This window comes from Mobula birostris, chromosome 8 (assembly GCF_030028105.1).
Source record: "Mobula birostris isolate sMobBir1 chromosome 8, sMobBir1.hap1, whole genome shotgun sequence".
Taxonomy (NCBI): Eukaryota; Metazoa; Chordata; class Chondrichthyes; order Myliobatiformes; family Myliobatidae; genus Mobula; species Mobula birostris.
Genome location: NC_092377.1, coordinates 162,573,174 through 162,590,850, shown reverse-complemented (window position 1 = coordinate 162,590,850; position 17,677 = coordinate 162,573,174). Strand labels below are relative to the sequence as shown.

At 40.4% G+C, this 17,677-nt stretch overlaps 1 protein-coding gene across 1 annotated transcript in view; it reads left to right on the top strand.

The window, feature by feature from the left end:
* Positions 1-17,677, top strand: part of usp39 (ubiquitin specific peptidase 39) — a 61,728-nt gene that overhangs the window by 21,414 nt on the left and 22,637 nt on the right. The window contains exons 4-9 of the mRNA XM_072266659.1: positions 1,564-1,700; positions 3,405-3,557; positions 4,526-4,751; positions 9,392-9,466; positions 14,004-14,071; positions 15,845-16,033. Of these exons, the coding sequence (XP_072122760.1) occupies positions 1,564-1,700; positions 3,405-3,557; positions 4,526-4,751; positions 9,392-9,466; positions 14,004-14,071; positions 15,845-16,033 (848 nt within the window). The remainder of the gene's footprint in view (positions 1-1,563; positions 1,701-3,404; positions 3,558-4,525; positions 4,752-9,391; positions 9,467-14,003; positions 14,072-15,844; positions 16,034-17,677) is intronic.

Here is a 17,677-nt window from a genome sequence, read left to right as displayed (position 1 = left end):
TAATCCGAAAGGAGACCAATCCTGACACCTCATGCCAGACAAGAATGGCTAACTGTCTGGTGCGACATGCTAAAAAAAAATTGCTATTAGTTTCTATCCTATCCACACTTAATTCTGGGGGACTAAGTTAATTATGCTTTGAAAGGCAATGATGGTCATCATGGCTTCATTGAGGGAGTTCTTCTCTGACCGATTTGAACTTTTTGTAGTGATAGCAGAGTATTGATGAGGGCATGTCACACATGCACATACACAAGACAGGCTGTCTCCGTTGGCACACTGGATGTAAAATTGGTCAGGGTGTAGGAGGCAAAGGTGATGGATAATGAACAGTTACTTTTGTGATTGAAAGCATATGGCTAATTGGAGTATAGGGATTGGTGCTGGACATTGAATGTTTGCTATATACATTCATTATTTAAATATGAATGCTGGAAATTCATTAAAGTCAAAGATGACTCAGAATTTGATAGTGTTGTTGATTGTGGGGTAGTTAGATTGTAGGCTAAAGTTTGATATTGATGAGTTAGTAAGATGGACAGAGTAATGGAAGATAGAATTTAATCCTGGTAAGTGTAATTGCAAGTTGGAAATACAAACAAACACAATGGTACTCTCCTGAATACTTCATGTCCTAGTATTCAAAATCCAGCCCTTGTGATGTTTTTTTTTAATGAGATGAAGAGACACCCAAGAGATTCTGCAGATGCTGGAAATCTTGAGCAACACACACACAAAATGCTGGAAGAATTCAGCAGGCCATATGAGATTACCTCATATTCTGTCTGGGTAGTCTCCACTCTGATGGCATGAACTTTGATTTCTCTAACTTCTGATAACCACGCCTCTATTTTTACCCACTCCTTTGATTGTTCCCATTCTGGTGACCTTCTCGTCCGTTCTCTTTTTATCCCTCACCAATATGACCTGCCTATCACCTGTCTCTGATTTGTCACCTCCTTTCCTTAATCCACTGTCTTCTCTTATCAGATTTCTCCTTCTTCAGCCCTTTACCTCTGCCACCTATCCTCTCTCAGCTTCTCACATCATTTCACCTTCCCCCACCCACCTTTCTTTCCCCTCACCTGGCCTTACCTATCATCTGCCAGCTAGTACTCTTTCCCCCCCCCCCCCCCCAACTCCACCTTTTTCTGACTTCTGCTCCCTTCCTTTTCAGTTGTGATGAAGAGTCTCGGCCTGAAGTGTTGACTGTTTATTCCTCTCCATAGATGCTGCCTGACCTGCTGAGTTTCTCCAGCGTTTTGTATGTGTTGCTCAATGTCAATAACTTTTGCTAAGTGAAGTGTTTTTAATTCTCTTGAGTCCCATGCCGGGTCAGTATCTAGTGAGTCTATTTGGGATGAATGGCCTGTATGTCAGTAAATAAGATCATGTCCTTTCTGTGATGCACTTTGATGAAAAGATGTTGGCACTTTTTTTTCTGGGCTTCAGATTAGGGGTGACTTTTGTTAAAGTAACATCACAAGAACCACACCATAACATAGCTGTAATTCTGATGAATGTGACGGGAATTAACGTTGACCTGTGATTTGTATTTCTCAGGGCGAGGCCTGAAGTCATATGCTAACATTCATAGCGTTCAGGTCGGCCACCACGTCTTTCTGAATCTGCACACGTTGAAGTTCTACTGCCTACCGGACAACTACGAAATCATCGACTCCTCTCTTGAAGACATAACAGTAAGCATGTGGTTTCATAAGGCATGGGAGCTGAATTAGACTGTTTTATTTTCACTCTCCACTTCATTCTCCTGCCTTCTCCCCATAACCTTTGACAATTAAGTACCTGACAACCACAGTTTTAAATATATCCAATGTTCCTGGAAACAATGAACAAGGGGCTTGAAAGGAGATTCCCTCTTATTTTCCTGTTATGAAATTTTGACTCCTGATATAAAGCTTCTTTGGGATGAATTACCCCTCAGAACCACATCCTTGTAAATCTGGAAAATGAATATTGAAAGTCTGACCAACTCTTGAGTATATTGTTCCATTGGCTTATTTCCATGATGGTTTCCTTCATGCATGATTATGATAAACTTGAATATAGTTGTGAAACTAGAAGAGTTCTTCAGAACTTGGCCCGGGTTCCCATTTTCCATGAATATTAATTGGCAAACACAAGAAGATCTTCAGATGCTGGAGATCCAAAGCAACACACACAAATTGCTGATGTCCTGATAAAGGGTCTCAGCCTGAAACATCGACTGTTAACTCTTTTCCATAGATGCTGCCTGGCCTGCTGAGTTGCTCCAGTATTTTGCGGGTGTTGCATTGACTAACTGATTCTGACCTTGCCTCTAGTCTGCACAAGTTTGCTCCTTGCTAAGTCACCAATCAGAAACAGGAAACACTCGACCAACAGTACAGTTGTGTAGAGAACAGTCGTAATTTTTGCATCTGAGTACTTTTAGTTTGCAATACTAAGCTATAACAATTTTCAGTAAAATAATATAAACCATTAGGTGGCAGAGTGGTGATGTGTTTCTACCAAAGGAAGTGTAAGGAGCTCCTTCCCTCTTCTAATCTGCAGGTCACCCTTGGGCAAGGTGTAGCACCTGCTTAGCCCTCCTGATAAGGGTCACATGAAACCAGGGGAGCAGATGGTGGATGGTTGTATGAGCGGCTGGTACATGTCACAAGTCCTGGTTATGCAACCACTGACGCCGGGCAGACAATCTGTGAAGAGTGTTGATAATAGCTAAGGTCACCCGTCTTGTAAAGACACTGCTCAGAAGAAGGCAATGGCAAACCACTTCTGTAGAAAAAATTGCCAAGAGCAGTTATGGTTATGGATAGATAAAAGCATAAGAAAAGACAGACAGATGGAAGACCATGATTGCCCATGTCATACAATGTGGCACATGATGATGACGAATGTAAACCATATGGTTTATGTGTAGGATATTCAAATATCTGAGAGCTTTTCCCAAAGTTAAAAAAACACTTGCCACTGTTCGGATCAGTAGTTGGAAGGCATAAGTTTTGTTGAGAGTTGTTAGGGCACAGTATCATCCAATAGAAATAATGAAAATATTATCCAGGTGCACTTTATCTTTAAAGATAAAGGCTGTGTGAAGGACTTGATTTGAGCCATTTCATGACTTTAGTCTATTTCTTTGTTCTAAAATAAAGTATGAAATATGTGTTTGCCCTTCCTTTAAGTCACCACCTTCTCGAATTGCAGTAGTCCTTCTGGTGAAGGTACACTTGGAATGCCATTGACTCTTTTATTCCTCTTGATGGGGATGTCACAGTCCTGGCAATGTCTAGCAGTCACCTATGATAAATAAATCGCGTTGAAACTTTGTATGAAAATTGTTCTTCTGTTGTTTTATATCTGAGGAGACAGTCACATGTATAGCACTATTCTTTGCCTTGCAGTATGTGTTGAAACCAACTTTCACGAAACAACACATTGCAAACTTGGACAAACAATCCAAACTGTCACGGGCTTACGATGGAACTACCTATCTACCAGGGATTGTTGGACTGAACAACATCAAGGCAAATGACTATGCTAATGTGGTGTTACAGGTAAGAAAATATAAGTAATCAGACGAGAGTGAGGTCCACGTACTTTATGAATGATGATTGAGCAGCTGAGTCATTAGAACAGGTAGCTGTTCTGTTTTGTTGTTTGCTGTATTAGCTGTTTGATATCTGTAGATTCGTATAGTTGTTGTCAGGAGTTAGTAAGAAAACTACACGTTCTTCACACTTGCCTGGTCTTTGAAAGGAATAAGAGCCATCCTGGTTCTTTGCCTTCAACCGTCACGTTGAGGCTGATGCACATGAGAAATATATGAAGGTGATTCTGTGTCATAGAGTGTTTTGGTTGAGCTGAAACTGGTGGTGATAGAGAATGGTGATTTGGAAGTGGATATTGGCACTGCTGGGGAAAGAGAGAAGATGGATCCAAAGTTTGTAAGCAAAGATGATGAGTACAGAAGAATTCAGATTCAGAATTACTTATCACATGAACATTGAAGCGTACAGTGAAAAGACTTGTTTGCATTAACAACCAACACACCTAGGGATGTGCTGGAGACAGCTCACAATGTTACCGCACATTTGCAGGCCCAACATAGCATGCCTCTAATGCTTGGCAGTACAACACAGAACCCAACAAGCAACAAAATGACAACAGCCCAGACACACGGACAGGGCTCTTGGTCTCCAGGCTTCGGCCATTGGATTTTGACTTCTGGATATTCAATCGATTTTTGGTATTAACCCCCAGACTGACTGCCCCTCATGCCTTCTTAATCCAATTCTGGGACCCACAAACCTGGGACAGCCTGACGTCCATGGATTGAGCTTGGAAAAGAGAATAAACTAGCAGTTACTATGCATGTTGCCCATGCAGGGTTAATAAAGGCACACGCATGTGGTGTATGTTAGATTGTAGGAGCATGGTTTGATGATGGTGCATTTGAACTTTCATGGCTTTCTTTTCCTAGCCTTTCATGTTTTGGAATTCAGCTTCTTTACTTCTGTTTCAGGCTCTGTCAAATGTGCCCCCGTTACGGAACTATTTCTTGGAAGAAGAAAACTATAAGGATATCAAGCGGCCACCAGGAGACATAATGTTCCTACTGGTGCAGAGGTTTGGAGAGCTGATGAGAAAACTCAGGAATCCCAGGAACTTCAAAGCTCATGTGTCTCCTCATGAAATGTTGCAGGCTGTAGTCCTGTGCAGCAAGAAACGTTTCCAAATTACCAAACAGGGTGAGTTGGTGAACCACGGTGGCTTGCATCTGGTTGAACACAATACAGCTTTAAAGCTGTATCATCATGATCATTTGCGGGCCTGGGTGATCATGGCCTTCCATCTGTCTTAATCCTGTGGGAAGATCCACTTCGTGCTGCTGTTCTTATTCTTTTCTCTATCCACAACCATGATTGTTCTTGGCAAATTTTTCTACGGAAGTGGTTTACCATTGCTGCCTTCTTTACAAAATGGGTGACCCCAGCCATTATCAATACTCTTCAGAGGTTCTCTGCCTGGCGTCGGTGGTTGCGTAACCAGGACTTATGATATGCACCAGCTGTTCATACAGCTATCTACCACCTGCTCCATGTCTTCACGTGACCCTGATGGGGGTGGATGGGGGAGTGGGGCTAAGCAGGTGCTGCACCATGTCCAAGACTGACTTGCAGGCTGGCAGAGGGAAGAAGCACCATACTCCTATTTTGTTAGAGATTATCCCCACCCAGCCACCCATAAGATGCAGAATTATAAATTGTTAGTTGTGATATGACTTGCTTGTTATTTCAGGTAAGCAATAATGTAAATTTTGTTGGAGTCCTTCACAGGATTTTGTTAGCTCCTTTCATTTGTACTGAACTTGACAAGTCAGCCAAGTAAAAGCATTAAGAAAGGTTATTGTGCCCGATCCTTTGGGTATTTACCTTCCTCATACATTCCAGAATCTTATATGTGGTTTGTAGCTTATTTGAGAATCTGTAGTAATGGTTCAAAAGTGTTTTGTATACGACAGTGGGAAGGAAAAAGAGGAGGCATTGTGTTAGTGAAAAAAATGGATTCCCTGATATCCTTGCCAACTCCAAGTAAAATGAGCTTCAATATAACTATGGGTAGTAGACTAGTTCATGATAGAAAGATATTTCATGACTGCATTTGGGTTTGTTTTCTACAAGAATATGGTCTGGAGCCAACAGAATGTGGGCTAAAGTCATATTAGATTTAGTAATGAGTTGAGAGTGTGATAAAATACATGCCTTTAATGTGAAAAAAATACTTATTAGATTAGATTAGATTCAACTTTATTATCATTGTGCCGAGTACAGATACAAAGCCAATGAAATACAGTTAGCATCTAACCAGAAATGCAAAGGATAGTGTTATTTACAATCTAATAGTGATCATGATTGAATTCAGTGCAGCTTTGAAAAGAAGACATATGTAACAGATCCTAAACCGCAGAACATCATTGAGTGATTTTGAAGGACATAATACAGTAATGGTGTCTCCATATATTGAACGGAGAGCTCGGTTAAGAGGTGCCAAGTTATTTTTGGTAATATTATTGTATTTCATTTAATAATTTTAACTGCACTTGTGTACTCTGAAAATTTTAATAACTATATCATGTTTGACTGTTATAAACATTCAGAACAATTCAATGCTTTAGCAGCTGGTTAACTTGGTGGCATTGCTCTGGCCAGCTGTTAAAGCTTTCCGAACATTCCCATGAGAAAGACTTGGACTTGTTGTGGCTGCCTCATGTTAGAAAATTTTCAGCCAGAAGATTTTTTTCTGCCATGCAGGCTGAGCCACTTAGAATTGAGTCAGAGACACAAGAGACCTCGGATGCTGGAATCTGCAGAAACAAACAATTCCCTGGAATTTTCACCACACCACCTCCCTCCCTTCCTTTTTATACTGGGTTAGAACTTGGGTCAAACGGCTTGAACCAATAAAATTCTGACCCAGAGATGAGAGTACTATCACTGAGCCTGAACCACAGGAGATGGCCAGTATAAAGGGGACAGGGGGAGTGGTGATGCAAGAGCCTAGGGTGATTGTTGAACCAGGTGAACAGGTTGCACCAGGTAAGGGAAGAGGGATAGTTGGGATTGGAAGACAGTAGTAGGTTGATGATAGATGGAGACAAAGAGGGGAAACAAGTGAGGCAGATGGAGTGAGATAAGGGAAGGGGAAGTTTGGAGACAGCTGCTGGAAGTTGATAAGCAGGAACACAAAGGCTAGTCTGTGCAGCATATTAGCTCAGAGATATCTGTGCCAGTATGGAGTAAACTTGTAGGTTTGTCATAAGTGAGGGAAAAATCAACATTAACCATATTAATAATGAATGAGAAACATTGTGACACATGTATTTAGTCATAGTCATACTTTATTGATCCTGGGAGAAATTGGTTTTCGTTACAGTTGCTCCATAAAGAATAAATAGTAATAGAACCAAAGGTATTAACTAAAGGTATTGATGAATATGGGGCAGTTAACTAAATAATTGATCTTTCATAGAGCAATACAGCACAGATACAGGCCCTTCATCCCAACAGTCCATGCAGCCTCAGTTCCAGCCAGCTAGCCCCAATTTCCTGTGTTTGACCCATATCCCTTCAAGCCCTTCCCTCCATGTACCTAACCAAGAGTTTCTTAAATAATACTCTTGTACTTGCCTCATCTTTTTCCAATGGCAGCTCATTCCATATACTCACCGTGAAAAGTTGTTGCTCAACTCCCTTTTAAATCTTTCACCTCTCACCCTAAATCTACACCAAGTTTTGGTGATTTCATCAAATAGAATGGGTTTGAGGAGATGATTGGACTATTTCTTAGTATTATTTCTGCTCTTCAAAGTGCTTTAGCCACTTTTCTTCCATCTGGGTAGCCTCCAACCTGATGATATGAACACTTTTTTCTAGATCTTCTGGTAATTCTCCCCCCTCACTATCCCCTTTTCCCTCTCTCACCTTACCTCCTTACCTGCCCATCACCTCCCTCTGGTGTTCTCCCCCTTTTCGTTCTTCCATGGCCCTCCGTCCTCTCCTATCGGCTTTCCCCCTTCTCCAATCAACTTGTATTTCTTTCACCACTGAACTTCCCAGCTCTTTACTTCACCCCTCCCCATTCCCGGTTTCACCTATCACCTTGTGTTTCTTCCGCCCTCTTCCCCCCACCCCCCCCAACTTCTAGCTCTTAACTCCTCATCTTTTTTTCTGCAGTCCTGCTGAATGGTCTCGGCCCAAAACGTCGACTGTACTCTTTTCCAGATACTGCCTGGCCCATTGAGTTCCTCCAGCATTTTGTGTGTGTTGCTTCTAGTCTACAGAAAGCTTGTTCAAGTGTATATGTTCTAATAACATATGCACTTAAAATAAAAACAGAAGGTGTTGAAAATAGCAGGTTAGGCAACATTTGTGGAGAGAGAAACACTTAATGTTTCAGTCAATGACTAATCAAAATTTCGTATTTCCTGTATTTGCATTATTTTTCATTTTACCTGCTAATTTATATTGTTTGATAAGTGTGGTCTGTGTAGAATTGCAATGCAGTTGAATGAGGACTGCCAGAATCCAGTAAAGCATTAAATTTTAAAATATGAATCAATAACCCTACAGTTGTATTAGTGTTTGAGGTACAAATTCTCAGAATATGATGAAATGTAGAATGAGACATAAGAAATAAGAGCAAGAGTCGGCTGTTTGGCCCGTTGAGCCTGCTCTGCCATTCAGAAAGATCACGCATGATCTGGCCATGGACTCATCTCCACCTACCTGCCTTTTCCCCAAAACCCTTAATTCCCCTTCTATGCAAAAATCTATCCAACCTTGCCTTAAATATATTTACTGAGGGAGCCTCCACTGCTTCACTGGGCAGAGAATTCCACAGATTCACCACTCTCTGGGAAAAGCAGTTCCTTCTCATCTCCATTCTAACTCTACTCCCCTGAATCTTGAGACTATGTCCCCCTAGTTCTAGTCTCACTTATCAGTGGAAACAACTTTCCTGCCTCTATCCCTTTCATAATTTTATATGTTTCAAAAAGGTCTCATACTTCTGAATTCCAGCAAATACAGGCCCAGGCGACTCAATCTCTCCTCATATGAGTTTCTTTGAGCTGTGATACTTATAATTTAGGAAAATGGAACCAGCAACAACAGCATCTATGGATGAGCATTTACAATAATACAGTACAACACTAATAATCCACTGACACACAAAGTTCTATGTGCTGATGAAGGAATTCAGCTTGAAATATTGAATGTTTATTCCTCACCATAGATGCTGCCTGACCTGCTGAGTTCCCCTAGCTCTTTGTGCGTTACTCAGTTCTACATTCTGCTTTTGTAAGTTGCTGACATACCTACTGCTTATTCAGCATTTCTTATTCTAGTATGTATTATTTTAGTGTTTTTGTTTAATTATATAGTTTTTATTGCTATAGCCTGTGAAATTCCAACAGGGATATATTTAAGACTAGATTTATTTTTAATATACTTTGGTGCATAACCACATACCCTGTAGTTTTCAATTTAATTTCTTTATTTTTAAAGAGAATCATGAAAATTACAGACCTTATCTTGATAATTCCCAAATAGACCTTTGCAGTGGATGATTCCAGTGAATTGTGTGTCTGTTGTTGTAACACACACAAAATGCTGGAGGTACACTCAGCAAGTCAGGCAGCAGCTACAGATGGGAATAAGCAGTCCTACCGATGCCTCAGGAAGAGATCTCCCCACCAGAAACATTGACTGTTCAATACCCCTTCGCAGATGCTGTCTGACTTGTTGAGTTCCTCCAGCAATTTATGTTTTGCTCAAGATTTCCAGCATCTGCAGGATCGCTTATGTTTATGACTTGTATGCTGTTGCAGGTGATGCTGTTGACTTCCTGTCCTGGTTCCTAAATGCACTTCATATGGCTTTAGGAGGGAACAAGAAGAAAAAGAGTAAGTAGATCCATATATAAAAAAAAAACTCATATGAGCACTATTGTACTTCATTGCAATATGTGAATGTATATGTTGTTTGAAGAGTCATAAAAGGTTTTACAGTTTGAATGATTTATTTTAGCTATAGAAACTCTGTATAGTTTAGAAGGCAATACGTTATTGGGTGAATGTGGTGAGTAATTGATAATAATAAGTATATTCCCAGATTTTGTAGAAACATAGAAATATTGAAAATAGGAGCAAGTGTTGGTGGCTAGTCCTTTGGACTTGAACTGTTATCACTGATTAGCTGGGCTCTGAAAACTCACACTGGTTCCTCAAACACACTTTATTTATTTTTGTCCAAGGAGACCAGCATAGTTCCTGTCACCACACCACAAAGAAATGCCATTTTTATATAAAATTGTCTAACAGTTACAGATATTGACCATTTGGTAAACTGAGTTTGTTCAAATTCCTCCTTTGCAAGATCAGTCACCATTCACAATATAGGTGATAATAAGTCAATAAGTGAATAGGTTATAAATCAATAGAAACTACAAGCTAACAACCATCACGCATAAAAGTTGCTGGTGAACGCAGCAGGCCAGGCAGCATCTCTAGGAAGAGGTACAGTCGACGTTTCAGGCCGAGACCCTTCGTCAGGACTAACTGAAAGAAGAGCTAGTAAGATATTTGAGAGGGGGAGGGGAGATCTGAAATGATAGGAGAAGACAGGAGGAGGAGGGATGGAGCCAAGAGCTGGACAGTTGATTGGCAAAAGGGATATGAGAGGATCATGGGACAGGAGGCCTAGGGAGAAAGAAAAGGGGGAGGGAGGGGAAAAACCAGAGGATGGGCAAGTGGTATAGTGAGGGGGACAGATTATATACACACATTCTTTTCCTCTCTCTCCTTTTTCTCCCTCTGTCCCTCTCACTATACCCGTTGCTCATCCTCCGGGTTCCCCCCCCCCCCACTTTTCTTTCTCCCTAGGCTTCCTGTCCCATGATCCTCTCATATCCCTTTTGCCAATCAACAGTCCAGCTCTTGGCTCCATCCTCCCCCTCCTGTCTTCTCCTATCATCTTGGATCTCCCCTCCCCTTCCCACTTTCAAATCTCTTACTAGCTCTTCTTTCAGTTAGTCCCGACGAAGGGTCTTGGCCTGAAGCGTCAACTGTACCTCTTCCTAGAGATGCTGCCTGGGCTGCTGCGTTCACCAGCAACTTTGGTATGTGTTGCTTGAAATTCCAGCATCTGCAGATTTCCTTGTGTTTGAGCTAACAACCATCGATACTTTGAAGTTGGTAATGTAATTGTCCCGTAGTTGGTGTGTATTCCTTGAACCCTTCCATTCCATCGTTATCTCGTATCATCCCCTGCTGTGTATGTAAAGGAAAGGTATGCTCTTCAAAGACCTTTCTTACCTAGACTGATTGCACATTTTACTGTGTTCTGTGTTTGCCTGGACATCATCTTAACCCTTGCCTTGCCGCACTTCCACACTATCACCATTCAGAACTATCATGGCGGTTTGTTCACTTCAACCTATCAAGTAAAAATAGGGAATTACCCTTTTTCTATCTGCACTCTAAATCCTTTGATTCATATTAAAGAAATATATCTACATCCTTGATGACCTGTCCTTCACTCCCTTCTATGGTAGAGAATCACTGAATTCATCTCTTTCTACATGAAGAAAATGCTCTTGATCTTGGTTCCGCATTCAAAATCTTAACTTCCAATTGTCAGACTGCTGGTTTTTCTGATAATTTTCCACTTTGGGTTTAATTTTGTTCCTAATATCTTCCAGAAGCCATGCTTGAGCCCTTTTCCATCATTAAAGAACCCTTTTGTTCAGGCCATTCCCTTTTCTCAGTACTGCCATCAGGAAGGAGGTACAGGAGCACACTTGAAGGTTCACCAAGAGCTTCTTTCATCAGGTTCTTAAAATGGCCTGAAAAAACTCTTCACACCACCTTGGACTCTTATTTCTTTATCCTCTCTCTTAACTTGCACTAATATCAGTAAGTTTTATTTTGTTTGTTTATGTTTGTTATGTTTTTAATGTACTGTGCTGCTGCAAAAAATAATTTTATTGGCTGCACTACCCTCACTGAGGTGTTGTAACATCAACTAGACTAGTGGTCGCCAATCTTCTTAAGCCCAAGATCCCCTACCTCGGCCTTAGTGAAAGGCAAGATCGACCTACTAAATCATTTAGACACACGCGTGCGCACTGGGCAGAAGGGACCGGAAGTGGAGGCCCACAGCCCTGGAAGCAGTCTGTCTTTGCAGGCGGCTTTCCGTAGCGGGAGTGTTGCTATGCTGCCATTATCTTAATTGGTATTACTTATTTTTATAATGCTCACATTACAACACCTTTAATTCTATGTTTCATTATTTGATTTTATTTCAACACGAAAAATAAATGAATAAAAATTGACTGTTGCACTCAGTGTGATTACTGGGGCTGAATACTCTCTGCTAGTTCCCTGAAATTTGGCTCATAACTATAGACAGCCAGTTTGAGACAGTCTGTGAGGTGTCTGTCAGTAAGACAGCTCCTGTACTTAGATTTAATAATTTTCATCTGTTGCAGCACAGCTCCCTCACAAACCTCCTGACAGACTGAATATTTGAATGGACAGTTTGCTTTGTTAGACTGAATGTTGAATCTGCCACGTTTTTCAGGTGTTTTGTATTGGTAAACTGTTACTGAGACACAAGATTAAGGTTCAGAGGTACACAAGCTAATGACACCACTGTTTTTTGTTTCCCAGTTCTTTTACATTTGGGGAATGTTGGAACTTAGAGGGGGAGAAGTGTTGTAATGTGAGCGTTATAAAGATAGGTTGATACCGATTAGGATAATGGTAATGTAGCGGTGCTCCCGCTGCGGAGAGCTGTTTGTGGGGAGAGGCTGTTTCCGGGGTTGCAGGGTTTTACTTCCGGTCTTTTCTGCCCGGTGCGCATTTTTCATTTTTTTTTCAGGATCTACTGGGAAAGTCTCAAAGATCGACTGGTTGGCGACCACTAAACTAGACAGTCAGCCAAACTCCATTCAAGAATGACATCAGAGTCAGGATATAGCATCTTAGATCCTTGATTTTGTTGCAGACTCAATGGCATAACAGAGTGAATAAGGAGTGAAACTGAATAAAAAGCAAAGTACAGTGCAATTATAACGTTGTTCCATTCACACAATTAAACATACACAGATAAGTAAGAGCTTTTGTTAAGTTTCCTGCAGGTAAATATTATAAGATTCCGACAAGTAAATACAATATGTAAATAGTTTGTGTAAACCATAAGCATCTAGGTTGGTGTCTAATAAACTTAAAAGTAACATTCTATTTCCGCAAAATTTTTTAATACTTTTAGATTTACTTCTAAACAATATTCCATCAATTTACAAGCAACGCTTCTGCAGGGGGAACATCAGGATGGCTTTAGAGAGAAACTGCTTCAGCTCCTAACATAAACCTCTGGCTTCTGCAAGCCAGTGTGCTTTCCTACTTATTACTGCCTGACTGCACAGGAAGTGACCTGATACAGATTTGAAATTGCCCGTTTCAAAATAAAAGCTGAATGTGCTTAATCACATAGTAAAAACAAGTCAATTTCCCAAAGGGCAGAACAATGGCAGTTATACCTTGGCTATGTATGCCCACAATAATAAGTTTGAATTTCCCTGATTTATTTTTGGATCAGACAGGAATCAATAATTGTTAATAGTGCATACATTATTTAAATATTATCCATTGTTTACCCACTACCAATCCCTTTAGTAAAGTTCTTCAATGTATCATTGCCATCTCATACCTCGTACCTGGAAGTTTCCTTTGTTCAGTTTAGGAACTCAAATTTCAGACTCTTATCTTGTGTTCTGATGGCGGCTCCCTAAAGGGCTATGTACCACGGCTTAATTATTCCTTTCTCATCACCAATCAACAGTAGCTTGCCTCAGGTTGTTTTTTTGGCATTTTGGTCTTTAAAAAGCTCTCACTTGCATTCTCCAGGAATTTCTTCTCCACATACAACTGCTAATTTTGATTGACCAACCAATATGTAGGTGAAAGCTATCTATGATGGCAGTTATACCCTTATTGCACACATCTTTAAATTCCTTGTTTAATTCAACCTCCTTCATCACTACTACTGCTTGGGGATCTGTAGATGATTCCAACCAATGCTTCTTGCCCCTGGCTCCCACCCATAACAATCTCACATTATGAACTGAACTGTTAACACTTGGTGGGCCTGTATCAGACTTTGGCCATCTGGTCAATTACTACACTCATTCTTATATCCATGAGGTCTGGCACAGCAAGAGTCATGGTCCTCAGTACGGGGAATAAAATCCATCTACTTTCACCTCACCATTGAAAGTAGGTTAGTTGCCACTCTTCCACTACAATGGGTTCAGCTGTTCTTATTGAGTTGTTAAAGTGGCAGTAAATAGGTAATGTGGACCTTAAGATGATTCTGGTATTGTGTTTTGTGTTTTATTCCATGTGCTTTCTCAATAATGAAATTAATTTCTCATTGCAGCCATCATCAACAGTGTGTTCCAGGGTTCCATGCGGATATTTACAAAGAAGCTGCCTCCACCAGATCTGGTTAGGACTTTTATTATTGCTTCTCTTACTTTCATTGTATGTTTTTTCCATGTCTCCTGATTGACAAGACAGAACAGAATAGGATTCTGACGGGTAGCGGATTGACCTTTGAAAGATGGTATATTGGGGACTACAGGTAGGATAGATGCAAAACTGAGAGCCATTAAGGTCTGAAGCTTTAAGAATTTTGTTACCAAGAGTCGAGGTTTCTAGGATCAGAGGGCACAGCCTCAGAATAGAAGGATGGCTGTTTAGAACAGATGAGGAATTTCTTTAGGTTGTCAGTAATGAATCTGTGGAATTCATTATCACAGACAGCTGTGAAGGCTGAATCTTTGGGTATATTTAAAGCGGAGGTAGATAGGTTCTTGATAAGTAAGAGCATAAAATGTTATGAGGAAAAGGCAGGAGAATAGAGTTGAGATGGATAATAAATCAACCATGGTGGAAAGGCAGAGCAGACTCGATGGGCCAAATGGCCTAATTCTTCTCCTAAATCTTATGGTCTTATTATTGCCAATATGTCAAAAATGGTGCTGTCCTTTTTGCATTTATTGCCACTTTAAAGTCAGAATATCACTTGCAGATTTATTTGATACAATTTTTAATCTGCTTATTCTTTTAGCCACATGGTGGCAGGAAGGAGCCATTAATGCAAGTTAATTCTGCCCGTATTGTAAATTGAACTAATTTTTGTTTCAAGAGAGGAGAAGGCTTTCAGAATGTTTCATTTCTTTTGACTACATTATGTTTATTTGGAGCTGGTAAATGATGCAAGTCCCTAGTTGTCTTCAGGCACTCAGTGGTGAGGTAGTTAAACTGTGAAACTCTTTCTAATCTACCCCTTCACATGCTGTTAGTGCAAGTAGAACAGTGGTTAGTTATAATATAAAACTCCCTCTAGATTGCCCCGTCAAATATTTGTAGTGGAGGTAAAATAAAGCTCCCCATAATCTGCTCTAGTCATCTCTGTTGATATAAGGTTTGATATAAGTTAAAACTCTCAACGGTGTGAACTATAGAGCAACTTCTGTTGTAACCCTGTGAAATTTCTACCTGATTTTAAGTAGACTTTCAGCCACTTAATTGTTAATATTTGGAGTAACTTATTTTTATTTAACAATCAAAAATAAAATGTCATTAGGCTTCACTTTATATTGTATTTCCTTTCTGCTCATTTATAGTGGTTCACTTACACGTGTAATTAATTTTAGGGACTTGTTCTTCTCTATCAATAGAACGTTATTTGAAATTAGTGTCATTGTTCATACAGAGAAATATTTACCCAGTGAATGTTAATAATTTTGGAATCGATTATGGTGGAAAGCCATTCTGACACTGCTGAGGAAATGAATGGAAGGTTGGAACTGAAGTTGTAAACAAAGCCAGATTTATTGGGCTGAATGGCTTTTTCCTGTGATTTTAAAACAACATTTCTGCATTGAAAACTGGCGGAACAATCACTTATATTTGATTGATTTTAGAAATGGGAGCACCGCAGTAAGCGCGGTGTACTTGCTAAAGTGGATCAGAGCAATTTCGAGAAGCCTGGGGGAATGATTTAAAACATTGTCCATCACCTTAAGAGCTGAGCTTGCATCTTGTCAGCTTGATGAATGGATGGGATAATCATTCCTCTTGTGACCAGTCAGCCTGTGGAAATGCACTGAGTATGGAGATTACTTAGCTGCCAGTGGCTTCTCTTGTGTTCAAAACATTTTAATAGACTTTCAAAAGGAAAGCATTAACTTTTGTTTTATGTTCGCTTCCTAGACACCCGAGGAAAAAGAGCAACTGTTGGAAATGCAGGAGTTCAAGGAAACAATGACAGAGTCTACATTCCTGTACTTGACGCTTGACCTGCCAACTGCCCCTCTGTATAAGGATGAGAAGGAGCAGCTGATCATTCCACAAGTTCCGCTCTTCAACATCTTGGCAAAATTCAATGGCATCACAGAGAAGGTTGATACAAAATCAAAAGGCAAATGTGAATAAAACTGAATACTCTTGGCAAACAGAGTAAAATTAATTGAGCTGACAAGGCAGCAGTGATAACAGAATCAGTGTTGGGGCTGTACAAAAAACTCTTAGATCGACAGAGTGCGGCCACCTGTGAGGCAAGTCCAGTTAGTGATGATGCGCAAATGGGAGTCTCAGCACTTTGGTACACCTGAGAATTCAAAACCTCTAACGTTTCTTGGTGGCTTAGTCAGTGTTTCATTTTCAATTCCTTTGAACATGAAGGCAGAGTATAAGGCTAATGGCAGGATTCTTAGCAGTGTGGGAGAGCGGAGGTATCTTGGGGGAAGGGTTGGTTAAGAAGGCATATGGTGTGCTGGCCTTCATTAGTTGGGAGATTGAGTTCATGAGCCATGAAGTAATGTTGCAGCTCTATAAAACTGGCTAGACCACACTTGGAGGAATGTGTTCAGTTCTGATCGCCTCATTATAGGAAGAATGTGGAAGCTTTAGAGAGGATGCAGAGCAGTTTTACAAGGTTGCTGCTTGGATTATGGAGCATGTCTTGTCAGGAAAGATTCATCAAGCTAAGGCTTTTCTCTGGAGTGAAGGAGGATGAGATGTGACTTGTTAGAGGTGTCTAAGATGACATAAGGCATAGATTGAGTGTACAGCAAGACACTTTTTCTCAGGGTGGCAATATGAAGTTTTAAGGTGAGCCTAGGGGTTGTCAGGTATGTTTTTTACAGAATGATGTGTGTAAAACACACTGCTGGGCTTGGTAGTCAAGGGTGATATTAAAACAACATTTAAGAGATATAGTACGTGGATGATATAAAATGGAGGGCTATATGGGAAGGAAAGGTTAGATTTATCTTGGAGTAAGTTAAGAGGTTGTACAAAATCATGGTCCGAAGGGCCTGTACTGTTTTATTAATTCCCCTTGTGAGTGTTCCCATTGAATCTCCTTCCATTATCTTTCAAGATTTGCTTTCCAGATTGTGACAGCATTATGTGTAATTAGACTTTCTTCTTTGCCTGTAATTTTTGGCAATTATCTTAAAACATTGTCCGTTTCTCCTTTTGGTTTCTCTGACTTTTGAACTTGACTAAAATATTCTTAACATTTAGTGGCATTGACGTTGCCAGAAGGTTTCCCTTCTGTCAGGACCCCTAGTGGAGGAGACCAAGGTGGCATCTTTAATTAACCTACATGCATTCTGTGGCAACAGACTTGGCTCAAAGGCCGGGTGTTCTTTGGTGAATGGCTTACCACTTGATTCCTTAAACCTTTCTACTGCCTTCTAAGCACATGTGCTGGAGTAGATTTCATCATCTGGAAATAAAATGGAGCATTCTCTTGTGGGAAAATGTTCCCAATTTATTGGCAGCTAATCCACCACTGATGGTACATCATGACTATAGAGCATAGATATGCAAAATTAATTTCACTAAGTCATTAAAACTACTTTAGCATCACCTTGACCATTGCAGTTGTAACCTTAACTGGTTCCTCTCCCCCCTGCCCCCACACTATCTTGGAGGAATTAGGATGAACACTATATGAAGGCATTGTTAGGTGTGCCCATATCCAACTATGAGTTTAAAAAATCATTCTCTATATCTGTATGCCTTGTGTAAGACTGT